Raw genomic sequence first — 14,329 nt, forward strand, 5'->3', positions numbered from 1 at the left:
CGTGCGATTCACAGATTTCCACATACTTGTGATCCTTGCGGGGGGGGGGGGGGGAGCGAATTCAAAGGCGGGTTTGATAAAATTGTGCGACATGTCTTATTAATTTAGAAAATGTAGATTAAACACAGAATATGAATGTGTGTTTTTGTTTCTTTATTGGTATCATGTAGCACTAGAAAAAGTCCAAAGGAAAGTGAGGGGGTAACTGATATTTTCATTTGAGCCGTTGAAATTTTTTATTCTTTCTCTTATTTCACCTCAAGATAATGATGTTTTATTTTCAACTAATATACTTGAAATAATATTTATTTCTTTTCGCTATAAACCAGAACAAAAATACTTTTCCAATAGATTTGAGAGTCCTGTTGTTTTCCTCAAAAATGTCTCAAAACCAACCAGCCCCGCCTCGAAAAATTATTTGGTCAGTCCCTAACCGATAAAAGTCTTATTTTACTTCGCAGTTGGTGCCAATGTAGATAGGCTATTAATGATAAGAATTAACTATTGAAGGTCGAATGAACTGATGAATTGAAAGAATGGGTGTATGGTGTATAGATGAATATGTAAATGGAAACATGTATGTATGTATGTATGTATGTATGTATGTATGTTTACGACTTTATAGTCTTAAAAAACTAAGAAACAGAAAAAGCGATAACAAAAAGTTTTATAAAATTCAGCAAATAATTTATTTCAATAGAAAACAGAGTGAACATTTAAATGGATCTTACTTGTGAATTAAATCCCAAAAGCTCCTAAACGTTTTATCACAAATCCAAAAGTATGGAGTGGTCCAAATTAACTCCAGTGGTGTAACTATTGAAATCCAAAACATGAATGTGCTAAGGTGCCAATAATCTTAAATGTGCTGATGCGCCAACAGTACGGATGTATAACAATGATAAAATCCAAAATGTCCTTGAACGAATTCACAATAATCCCCCCCCCCCCAATGATTTTTGTCAGAAAGTCAACAAACACTTTGTAATTACAATGAATAATTTAAATATGGCAAATCGGCACAGCACTGTACAAAATACATTGCAGACAATTGTAGACTGAACTTAGCACAACTTGAGAGTAAACGAGTATAAAAAATATTGTAAATCCATAGCGTTCTCTATGCGCTATTCTTTGATCAGGTATAGTTCGTGTTTAGCTTCAGTTTCCTTCTATCTTTGCCTACACCTTGGCGCATCGAGCAGATATTTCTGTGCTTCGGGTCTGTGAATGTCACTGGATGCGGCCGCAAGCTAAGGCATCAACACAAAATTAAGTTGTTCAGATTTGAACACTGTTCCTACACGATCGAGACAAGGGAAGCACATAGCTTGAATGGACTCATAAATAAGCAGATAGACATGTAATAGCTTCTCTCTGGTATGTAGTGATAATTTCGTTGTTAAACTTACAAAGATCACTTTTGAAATCATTTGCCTCCACAACTTTCGGCCAATATACAATGCACCGCTGTTACACGCTCTTGGTTTGTTGGCATTACATACTAAGGGAGGCAAGTTTTTAATAGATGTCGCTAGGACAAAGCTCAAAAATATCTGCTCGTTCAGCCAAGGTGTAGATAGAGTTAACATGTCATAATCTTGGCTAGCGAAGATGAGTTTCATTCATGGTTCTTCAAAACACAAGACACATGTTGATATGGGGATAGGTATTTTATCGTTCTTTACTCTGAACTCTCTTGCAATTAATTATCCTATATTCTGAGTTTTCTCAACATTTATCACAAGTGTTGGATACAAATTTTACCCGGAAATTATCGATAATAGATTTTATCTAGAACAATATTCCCTGACGTTATAAAACCAGAAGACACCGATGAGACCAATGCTAAACCGCTGGGAACTTCTTCTTTCCTTTCTTTGTAGATCATTTGAAACTTTGTTTTACATATAAGGATTAATTCCCTGTGCAATACCCTTTGACAGAACAGGCCCATGTTTATACAGAAGAAGTGCGGGCCAGACCATGTACTCTAGGTGAGATCCGGCCTTTGTGAATGGGCCATATAGATCACGGTTAAAGGGTTGAAAGGGTTGACCCTGAAGTCTGTCAGGCACCCACACCATTGCGATGGGGGGTTCAAGAACACACATCCACCAGCAGACTTCCATGGACTTCTCAGCATATGCTATAGCACGCAGGCATTCTGTCACAATATTGCGTGGAAGGATTCTCGGATACTTTGCTTGAAGGAAATCCTGAAATAAAGCCAAAAGTTCGACAGTACTTTAAATAGGTACGTTTAGTCTATATATATATATATATATATATATATATATATATATATATATATATATATATATATATATATGTACACTCCTCGAGTTAAAGTTTGTAATAAAATTTTAACAAACATAATAAACATCAACAAAATTGCAGCCACCGAGTATTACATAAAATAAATAATAAATGACTGCGTTAGATTATTAAATCGTTTTCTTTTCGACTGACTACTGTCTCCTTTTGCACATGTTTCTTTATCAGGTGAAAATACAGGTGTATATTTCTTACTTTATTATTAATTACTTTATTTTAGTCGTGCAATGGGAAAGTCAGTCTTCACACTATTACAGTAATCTTATTTTGTTTCATCATCGTTTTCAGACAGTCTTCCTTCGTAACAAAAGTTGTTAAATCCGTTTGAAATGTCATATCATGCTTCTGCTATTTACCAGCATTGAATATATAATTACATGTACACAGTTTAAAATAATGAAGCTGAAAATTGTAAAATGACAATCTTGATTGATAATAGGGTTTTTGTTTCACAATGACAACTTGTTCAGGCAGATCTAATCTTCTCAGATACACGGCTGACAGAGCTGGGTATTTTACGCCACATTCGGCATGATACCTTTACAAGCGTTTGTCTGACTGACGATCTCGGTTCATGATAATGTGTACAAAGATTGTTACGCAATGATTGGGAATAACTGTAATAACCTGCAATAGTCGAACTGCAACAAACTTGCAACGATGATTTTTAACGTTTGATTACAGTTGTTACAAGTTGCTATCCATCTTAAAACGGACCATCATTGCTATGAAATTAATTTAGGGAATGAGTAATTAAATGTCTACACATGATTTTCTCAAGATACATGTATCTGTTGATTTTTCATCAAATAAACTTGAGCTTAATAATTATTAAATCATATTGTGTCCAAATTAAACATTCAACTTTAGGAATTAAAAGTAGTGGTGGTAGCAGTGTAGCAGCATTTGCTGTTGTTGTTAATAATAATAATAATAATAAAAGTGTTAATACTAGTACTAATCTTTCTTCTATTACTACAACTGCTGCTGTTTCTTCTACCACTAATACTGCTGCTGCTGCTTCTGCTAATAATACTGCTGCTTCAAATATTACAACCACTACTTCTGCGTCTACCGCTCTGGTGGCCTTGTGGTTAGAGCGTCCGTCTCGGATGCGGGAAGTCGTGGGTTCGATCCCCGGCTGAGTCATACCAAAGACTTACAAAACTGATACTAACAGCTGCCTCGCTTGGCGCTCAGCATTAAGAGGTTAGTCTTAGGACTGGTCGGTCTGGTGTCAGGATAATGTGACTGGGTGGGACATGATGCTAAATGTCTGCGGCAGGATGCGCCAGTGCTAGACATCACTATAAACTGCCACACTGCAGACATCGCAGCGATATGACTGAAAAATTGTTAAAGCTACATTAAAAATTCAAATCTCTCTCTCACACACACACAAACACACTTCTGCGTCTACTACTACTACTGCTGTTTCGACTATTACTGTTACTGCCACGGATGCGACTACTACTGCTGCTGCTTCTGATACTACTACCACTATTGTTGTTGTTACAACTACTACTGCTGCTTCTATTATTATATTGCTGCTACTGCTGCTTCTAATGTTAATACTACTAATGCTGCTGATTCTATTACTACTACTGCTTCAACTATTACTACTATTATTAATGCTTCTACTTCTACTGCTACTGATTACTGTTCCTGATTGATGTTCCTTCTGTTACTACTGCTGATGCTTATATTACCACTACAACTACAGCTGCTGCTGATCCTGCTTCTAATACTGCTACTACTACTACTAGAACTTATAATACTAATATCGCTGCTATTTCTCTCCCTCTCTCTCTCTCTCTCTCTCTCTCGTAGCTGACACACTCGCATGACGACCCAGTAATTAATTCTCATCTATGTTGATGTTAATATTTGTATAAAGTGTAATCTAAAAACTGTAACTAAAGTGGGATGATTACGCTTACACTATTATTGACACCCTGTGAAAGGCATATTGCTGACATAAGAGACATCGATGATAAAAAAGGAAGCGCTCCAGCCACCAGTTTACTAGCTATACTATTGCTATAATGGACAGCAAACTTTGAGTGGGATGCCCGGGCAAGATATTTATTCTATTTTCTGTGAAAATTATAAAAAATAGTCTGGTGGGCCAAACAGGAGAATATTTATACCAGGCCTTTATAAAATTATCGCTATAAAAGGGGTTGTGTTGAGCATTTCAACTCTTTGGGTTGTATTGAGCATTTCAACTCTTTGGGTTGTGTTGAGCATTTCAACTCTTTGGGTTGTATTGAGCATTTCAACTCTTTGGGTTGTGTTGAGCATTTCAGCATTTCAACTCTTTGGGTTGTGTTGAGCATTTCAACTATGTGGGTAATCATTTGGTGGTAGCTAATGAGAATGTTTATTGCAAACAAATATAATTTAGGTTGGTAATATAATAAATCCGGATCAAAAGCTAAGCACCCTGACAGGCAGAGAGAGAGAGAGAGAGAGAGAGAGAGAGATTGCAGTTCAATAACTCACCTCGCGAGCATATGGAAGCAGTTGCGTGGCCTTGATGCGCCTTTGTTCTATGAGGCTATTCAGATGTACTTGGTACTCTGTGGTATTGGCCCCATACAAGCCGCTTCTCTAACGGTTGGTTACAGAACGTTGAAAATTATTACGAAGATTTTGCTTTGCTAAATTATATATCAGTTAAACGACTGAAGCTGGGCCCCTCGTTTTCATATGCATTTTTATATGACTGCTTGTATTAAACTTTGTCTAATTTAATCAGAAATGTCATTAAAACGATTGTACACTTAACGTTTGAATCCGTAGAAACCGGATTAAAACAACACCTCTGTTTCATATTAGTACAGTTTTGACGGTATACTATCAGATTCCGATGATTTCAATTAGGCATTTTCGTAAAAAAAAAGAAAGCTGTAAGAGGGAGAGACTGACAGAAGAACGTAAGGATGGACTGAAAGACAAACACTAGTACATCATAATATTCCCACATTTTTTTAAGTATGTTAATAAAAATAGTAGATATGGTACTCATTTTTGGATTCTTCAAAAGTTTTATTTTTAAGCATATCTGATTATTTTCAACGACGTAGTATGTACAATCTAACTGTTGACCTAATTATATCAAAGAAATATAATACGAGTGACGTACTATGTACAATAGGACTGACGACTTCTGCATAGAAGAATTACAATACGAATGACATGCAATTTACAATCTGACAGTCGACCTATCTGTATCAAAAATAATAATTCGAGTGACGTACTATGTACAATCTGACTGTACACCTATCTGTATCAGAGAATGCAAATACAAGACATCTTTTGCGCTAAAGATATTTACGCGTAAAACGAAAGAGATCATAGTTAAAATATAAAAATAAGAGGATATGTACTTATGTTACAAAAAATTAAAGTTTGAAGTACGTTAATTACGAGGGTAGTAAAAAGACGTGTAAATAAGTATGCTTGTGTTTTACCCGTAACATTTCTTCCCTTATATTCCGGTTCTGATTCAGATTTAGTTCTACAGTAGTTCGACAGTGTTCATACGCTTTCTGAAATGTAAAATTCATAGGACGTTAAATGTTTTTCAAAAACTACTTAACGTGGAAAATTGTTACAGACGGATAGATATTACTTAAATATGCTACCCATTGTTAAAAGATAAAAGATTGATTGATTGATTGATTGATTGATTGATTGATTGATTGATTGATTGATACTCTTACATATAAGACAACAAGGATATTGTAGACAATGAAACTTTTCAGAGGCTCAGATCCTTCTACTTTGACTAACTGAAGAGGTATCATAATCATTAAACATTTAGAATTTGTGTACTCATTTATCCAATTAAGAGTTTACTCCTTTTTGAGTTATTAAATAAAGTTTCACTTTTCTGTTTGGAGGGTTTTGTGTCTAGATCAAAGGGAAATATTGAATCAGTATCTCTTTCCCAGTGCAAGTAACAAACTACCGTAACAATCTGCAACAAACAGAATACAGTGTTTCGCTGTTTCATGCCACGTGTCGTCAGCTCCTCATATGCATGTGCATATTCCCTGAAGTATATGTCTAAGAACTGCTCTGCCAGTTTGGAAGGGCGTAGAGGGTTATAGAAGTCCGCCATCTGAAGCTTGCTGTCCCTCAGTAAAACGCTAGTTTCTAGACTTCGTCTGGAGGAAAGATGAAAATCGTGATTTGCAATGTTATTTTAAACAGTTAGATGAGACGAAATTATTTTACATTTTGAAGAATTGTTTCAGAATGGAGATAAATTCAATCTTTTGATGCATAGGAAAATCTGGACGAATGGAATATACAAGTTACTAATAATATAACTTTACTCCCTACAGCTTCTTCTAATACATATGATTGTACACCTTTGTCTCATACACACGAATGTAGCCTTCTAATACACATGATTGTATAACTGTCTCATACTTATGATTGTACACTTCGGTCTCATACATATGATTGTACATCTCTTTCTCTTAAATATGATTTTATACCTCTGTCTCATACTTACGATAGTACACTTCTGCTTAACACATGATTGTACATATTTTTTGACTCATACATATGATGGCAGAATCGGGCAGTAGGGTTTCACACTCTGCGCCATAATTGCTAAATAAGTGACTCTACTATTTGGCGATTTACTATCCAATTTTTGGACATTATCCCTACGCCGACTAACTCTGAGGTCGTATCTTTATATTAAGAGCACCAAATTAGTTCCAAACACGTGGCCCCATTACATTGTCAACTTTCATTACTTACTGAAGTCAATCTAAAAATATCTTGAAAGCAATTTTAAACTAAGCACAACTCATTCCAAACATGTGCTAACATGTGCTGACAGACTCTTGTTGCGTAATACTTGAAATATGATTATATTCTTAAAACAAAAGTGAAATATGGAACTTTACTAAAGTAGATACTCTGAACAGTAATTATTATTACGACTGGTCTGGTGCAGTTCAACGCCTTTTACAGCATATCTTATTTTGTCTTTTCATTCCTGTATGCATATAGCAAGAAAACCAAGCACTTTATATCTATTATACCTATGGCAAGGAAATCAAGCACTTTACATCTATTACACCTATGGCAAGGAAATCAAGCACTTTATATCCATTACACCTATAGCAAGAAAACCAAGCACTTTATATCTATTATACATATGGCAAGGAAATCAAGCACAAATAAATGGAAATTGTATTACCTTTCAGACAGAACTTTTCCTGAAGAAATTTAACTCGACAATATACGCGTCTCTTTGAAGTTATTTCCCCTTACAACCATCTCAACAACGATGTGTGTGTGTGTGTGTGTGTGTGTGTGTGTGTGATTTGGATTTTTTGCGTAGCTTTAACACTTCTTCAGTCATATCGCTACGATGTGGCAGTTTATAGTGATGTCTTGCACTAGGGCATCATGCCGCAGACATGTAGCTTTATGTCCAACCCAGTCACATTATCCTGACACCAGGCCGACCAGTCCTAACACTAACTTCTTAAAGCTGGGTGCCTAGTGAGGCAGCTGTTAGTACTATTTTTATAAGTCATTAGAATGACTCGGACAGGATTCGAACCCGCGACCTCCCGCATCAGAGTCAGAGCCTTAACAACTAAACAACCGGAGCGGTCCCAACAACGATGTAGAACTCGGGGTACTAATACATTTCCAATACTAAACCTATGGAAATACCATCAAATTTAAAATGAAATAACTTAATGCTCATGATCAAACCTATATATCTCAGTACAGACCCTACCTTGATGCAAAATTCTTGGTGGAGAAAACCATATCGGCCAATGCTTTTGTATATCTTCTTTCTTTTTAATCTACAGGTGTTTTCAATTCAGGAAATAAAAAAAATCAGGAAACATTATCAGTAATTAGTAATCAGTATTAAAGGACTGAAACTCCATCGACAGAAAAACGCCTCTTTTCTGTCAACTGCAATTAGGGAAAAATTGAAAATGTTCTCAACCAATCACGGCCCTATATATAAACTTTAGTAAAAGGATTTATATATATATATATATATATATATATATATATATATATATATATGTGTGTGTGTGTGTGTGTGTGTGTGTGTGTGTTCATTCAGTTTTAGGCTGGTTCCCTGTGAGAAACAGTTGGCCAGATGGGAGTAGCACTTGTCAGAGCTATTCTCCCGAGAAACGTCAGTCACCGTTACGACCCTTAGCAGCATACAGAAACTGCCCACCATTGTGGAGTTCGACAAAGTGCCCACCTTAGAGGAGCTCAGAAAAGCCATCGACTCCCTCCCTAACGACAAAGAACCAGCTAACGGCAGCATCCCGCCTGAAGCTATCAAACGTGGGAAACCGACATTACTTCAACCGCTGCATGAGCTACTCTGCCTTTGCTGGGAGGAAGGAGCAGGCCCCCAAGACATGCGCGATGCGACCATTGTGACCCTTTACAAAAACAAGTGCGACCTCAGTGACTGTAACAATTACAGAGGGATTTCACTCCTGAGCATCGTTGGCAAAGTGTACACCCGCATCATCCTCAACAGGTTTCAGCTGCTGCCGGACCATGTGTACAAGGAATCTCAGTGCAGCCTCAGAGCAGGCAGGTCGATAACAGACGTGATCTTCTCCCTCCTACAACTCCAAGAGAAGAGCAGAGAGCAAGGTCAGCCACTCTACATGATGTTCACCGACCCTACTAAGGCGTATTTGAACTTCTCAGTAAGATCGGCTGCCCCGCCACAAAAACAAATCTGCAACATGATAATCTCTTTCCATTTCGATATGAAGGGAACAGTAATGTACGATTGATCCTCCTCAGACTCCGTCCCCATCAACAGCGACGTGAAGAAGGGCTGCATGCTGCCGCCGACCCTTTTCGGGATCTTCTTCTTCTTGCTCCTTTCGTACACATTCGACTCGTAAACTGATGTATATCTGCACACCAGGTCCGACGGTAGGCTCTTCAACCTGGCACGACTGCGCTCGAAGACCAAAGTGAGGTCGGTGCTCATCGGGGACATGTTCTTTGAGGATGGCGCTGCTCTTGTGGCACACGCCAAGGGTGCTCTCCAGAGACTGGGGAGCGTGCTGGATGCTAAAACTGTTCTTTCCGTCGGGGTTGATGGTGTCTCCCTGGGAGTGGTCGGCGGCTTTGCTTACCTGGAATCGGCCGTCGGCGGCGCTCTCTCGCTCGGTGTGGGGCCTTCGAGGTCCGACTAGCGGGCGATGTGGCTGGTGGGTCGCCGCGCTGGCGGGGCGCACCGTGTTCCGGGTCTAACGGGCCTGTGTTCTCGGTGCTCTCCTGTGTGGGGATGGGGTCTTTGGTACCTGGGTGAAGTGGGGGCTTCGGCTGGGGCCCTTCCGTGTGCGATGCCTGGGGCGCATCCTGGGGATCGACGAGACCGTGTGCCGCACGACGAGATCATACAGCGTGCAAGTGTCCGCGGTATGTGCTCCCTGCCGACCAAACGCCGCCTTTGATGGCTGGGACACGTCCAATGCATGGAAGATGGGAGGCTTCTAAAAGATATCCTATATGGACAACTGGCCACTGGCACCAGGGGAGTCAGCCGTCCCTCACTTCGTTTTAAGGATGTGTGCAAGAGGGACATGAAGGCTGCAATATTTCACGCGCTCTCTCTCTCTCGGTCTTGGGCTGGGCGGGGTTTTGGGGGGTCTTGAGGTCTGACTGACGGGGGTGTGGGGGTGGGGGCGCCACGCTGGCGGGGCTCACCGGGTTCTGGGTCTGACAGGCCTGCGTTCTCGGTGCTCTACTGTGTGGGGTGGGGCCTGCGAAGCTTGTGTGAGATGGGGGCGTCGGTTCGGCTCCTTCCGTGTGCGGTGCCTGGGGCGGAACCTGGGGATCGGCTGGCATGATCGCGTCCCGCACCACGAGATCCTTCATCGTGCAAGTGTGCGCGGCATGTGCTCCCAACTGAGCAAACACCGCCTTCGATGGCTGGGACACGTCCGACGTATGGAGGATGGGAGGCTCCTAAAAGACATCCTACGTGGACACCTGGCTATTGGCACCAGGGGAGTCGGGCGCCCCTCACTCCGTTTTAAGGATGTGTGCAAGAGAGACATGAGGGCATGCGATATTTCACCCGACGGCTTGGAAGTGCAGGCCGAGGACTGAGGCACCTGGACACAGATGGTCCGTAAGGGCATTGCAGTCGCTTATGTGAGGAGAGGCAGCGGGTGACAGAGAAACGTTGAATGTACGGAAAGAAGGTTGGGAAGTTATGCTGAAAAGCGAGTTTAATTTTTTAATCTTTGATTCAGGAGCCCATTTGCTTTTGAAATTGAAAGTACGAAAAGGTCTGTTCCTGCGTGTATACCGGATATAATAAAACGATATATATTGACTCCTGCCTTCGACAAACGTTAACCGTGAACGTAATGGAATACATGCATACATACATACATACATACACACACACACACACATATATATATATATATATATATATATATATATATATATATATATATATATATATATATATATATATATCCTAGTTTGGCCGATAGATGTCTGGATTCAGCACTGAAAACTTAAAGTAAATGTCCTGCTATATGGAATATTTGTTTTAAAAGAAATATATAACTGGTTCGTAACTTAAATCATTGTAGAAGATATCACTTTCGTCTGAACAAAACTCGTAATGGATGTCTGTCAAACCACCACGTAATATTGTTTTTTTGCAGAGGGTTAAAGTCTAATAACATTTTGGACACAACTTACTTATACGCATCGTATACATTTGAATACAAGTGGCTGTCCTGGATATTCGGACCATATCGATTTAGAGTATCTATTTTCCGATCATTGTCATCTTCTCCGTAAACAAAGTTTGGTCGAACATCTTCAGGGGCCGGGAGCCACGGTAGTACCTCATCTTGAATCTCACTAATAATAATAATAATAATAATAGCATCACCCGCGGTTTGATCTTCGCAAACAAGTAGAGTCTGTTAAATGCTTCCTGATTGCTCCTGCAAACGTAAAGTCAGTATTCTTGAATGAAAAATAAATTAATAACTACACACTAATATACCAAATGGCTGTTAAAATAAAGATTTTGTTGTTTAAACACAGAGAAAGCTCAAGCGAAAGTAACCCGTGCAAAGTAAACATTTAAATAATACCAATCCACACAACAAAAAAAAAACACAATTTCAAGAATCAAAATTAACTTGGACCGAATATACGTGTTTGATAACATATTAAACTTGAACCGTATGTGTGGTTGTGTGCTCACTTTGAACCAAATGCTTTTCAACTAATATCTTAAAACTGCTTCGCCATTAAATGCTTATAAAATACAACAGAAAATTATTTTTAATGCATTATAATATAATATCGATCTGGAAACCTAATTATAGTCATTATTAAAATATGTGAATTCGTTAGAAAACGGAGCATTCTAATGAAATAACATGCAGCACCTAAAGCCTCACTATATATGTGTCCGTGCGTCGATATAAAAGTTCTACATAAAATATTACTTTAATCCAGTTGATATGAAAATTGAAAGGATATATCAATATTCTGATTTGGTTATGCTTAAGATGTGGTTTAAACTCGTGCTACTGGACTGAATGCGATTTAACAGCAAGGAGAGATTTAAGAAGCCATGTGTGGCGTTTTTTATTGCGTATATCGTGGTATTTTTGCCTTACATGTTTGCAGGAATTCTTAAAATTCTTGGCACAAAGTTTTTATATCACGGTTACGTACCTATACGATGATGCCTTGGATTTGATTTCTCGAACACGTTTCTCCGGCGTGATCAGTTTTTTTTTATCAGTTTTTGTAGCCGGAAGTCGATACCTCTGCATTTTCCTTTCCTTCTCAATCTGTTTTGGTCCCGCCTCTTCCGCTCCTGTGACTGCAGCTCTGAGTGAAGGTCCTTTGTCTAAATCTGGTCTTTTCGGTTCCGTCTCTATTGGCAGCTGTAGTCTTTCTTCGAATTCAGAACGAGGGACGGATTTAGGACGGGGCGGAGATCTTATATGTTGTGGAAGAAGTGGGGAATAAACGGGCGAGGGAGAAGATTTTGCGGTCAGAGCTTCTTTTGAAATAAAGGTCGGTTTTTGCTGAAGACAGTAAAAAAGACATTAATAGTTTCGTTTAACCAGACTTCTTGCATTAGTGTGAGATCTTCGCCATACAAGAAGTTTGTCGAAGGGATATACTAATGACTGTAACACTCAAAACAATGGATTCCAAGCACTTGGTAAAATCGCCGATTGTTCACGGAATAGTCAGCATTATCAATAAAAGCTTAGATTACGTTGGTGCACAATTTTATTGTTATTTATTTTTACTGTTTTGACCGATCTCAACCAATATCTAAAGATAATATAAGTTTTATCCTCCACACAAAAGTTTGAAAATTCCCAGTGCGTGAAACTAATTCACCGACTACAGGCAAGGGGCTCTCATTGCCTGTTTTGTACCGAAACATTCTAACACACACACACACACACACACACACACACACACACATATATATATATATATATATATATATATATATATATATATATATATATATATATATATATATATATATATAACATGGCATTTAAAGTGTTGGTATAAAGCAATTTGATATACCAATACTTTTGGTATATCAAATTGTGATTTACCCATGGCGCAATAATATGCATATATAAACATTCTCTCAACCGTCTGCGGTTGAATCTAGATCATTGATCAATTTCCACACATTAATCATTAGTGACGTATAGAAATAATGATAAAAAGTATTAATAATTTCCGTTTTCCATATGGTACACATTTTCATCACAATCCTTTCTGCTTTCTGTTCCCCCTCCCCTCTCATGCATAGCGGACAAACTACGAAGAACAGTGGAGTGAGAGAGAAAAGGAATTTTGGCTAGATTAAAACCTTGAAATAGAAATTACACCAAATAACCTACAAGAATATGGTTCGTCGCGACGACATGTGTGCACTTTCCTTGGGATTTGTCTACAGTGTTTATCAAAGGTACAAAGTTGCATACAATGTAGACATTATACGGTAAATTTCTCGGTTAGGTGGTACACATATTGTGATGTATTTAATATTTTGTTGTTGTTGTTGTTTCTCAAACATACTATAATGTTCTAAAAATCGATTACTATTATTATTAAATATTAAATTTTGTCTAAAGGCCCCACCCTCTCTCTCTCTTTCTCTCTCTCTCTCTCTCTCTCTCTCTCTGGACCATCTTAGCAAGATACGGGCTAAATCTATGAAATGACGAGCATAGAGGATTTTCGTTTGTGTCATCTCACGATGTCTCTGGACTTATGAATGATGGTAAAAGTTAAGTCACACGGACCAAAGGATGGGTGGGAGAAAGAGAGAGAGAGAGAGAGAGAGAGAGAGTTTATGGTCGGTGTTACTGTTATTCTAGCAGAATAATGACTTAGATCAAATGTAAATAAATTAAAATATCTTAATTACCTCTTGTTGGTTCGTCATTTTACTTAGTTTCTATTCCACATTAATTTTCATGCGCCGGTACGTGAATGGCAAAGCGTTCATGTGAATGGCGTAGCTATCCAAGTGTTTGCAGTGCTCTACTTGTATCATTAAAACCATCTTTCGTGTTTAAATCATAAGTGCGTATTATACTGATTCAATCAATGTGAAGAAAAATATAAACTAAAAAAAGAAAACAATCAACTTATCAATATGCAAAGTGATTGTGAATAGTCACAAAAGGAATAGAACTACATTTTGTAGCGGACACACTCGGCGATGTGAGGAGTTCATTCACTCGGTCAATACACAGTTGCCTGTAGTAAATCTTAACTCCATTCAAAGGACAAATATATGTATTTGTATGTGATATAAATAAAATATATGTACAGTATATACGCTGTATCAATGATATATCACTCGTTGTATAAAGTTTTCATTAAAAGGAAACTCGGCAAGCCTCGTTTCCTTTTAATTAAA

General features: G+C 38.4%; 1 protein-coding gene across 1 annotated transcript; it reads right to left on the reverse strand.

Annotated features, from left to right (window-relative positions):
- Nucleotides 1–665: 665 nt before the first annotated feature.
- On the reverse strand, nt 666–13,969 carry LOC149797980 (uncharacterized). Its single transcript, XM_089960820.1, has 7 exons — nt 13,952–13,969; nt 12,094–12,452; nt 11,098–11,262; nt 6,314–6,512; nt 5,814–5,891; nt 4,843–4,950; nt 666–2,219 (listed from the first exon to the last, which is right to left on the reverse strand). The coding sequence occupies exons 1-7, from the start codon at nt 13,967–13,969 to the stop codon at nt 1,905–1,907; spliced, it is 1,242 nt and encodes a 413-aa protein (XP_089816946.1). The 3' UTR covers nt 666–1,904.
- Nucleotides 13,970–14,329: the final 360 nt, after the last annotated feature.

This window comes from Sinohyriopsis cumingii, chromosome 6 (assembly GCF_028554795.1).
Source record: "Sinohyriopsis cumingii isolate HCF-2022 chromosome 6, ASM2855479v2, whole genome shotgun sequence".
Lineage (NCBI taxonomy): Eukaryota > Metazoa > Mollusca > Bivalvia > Unionida > Unionidae > Sinohyriopsis > Sinohyriopsis cumingii.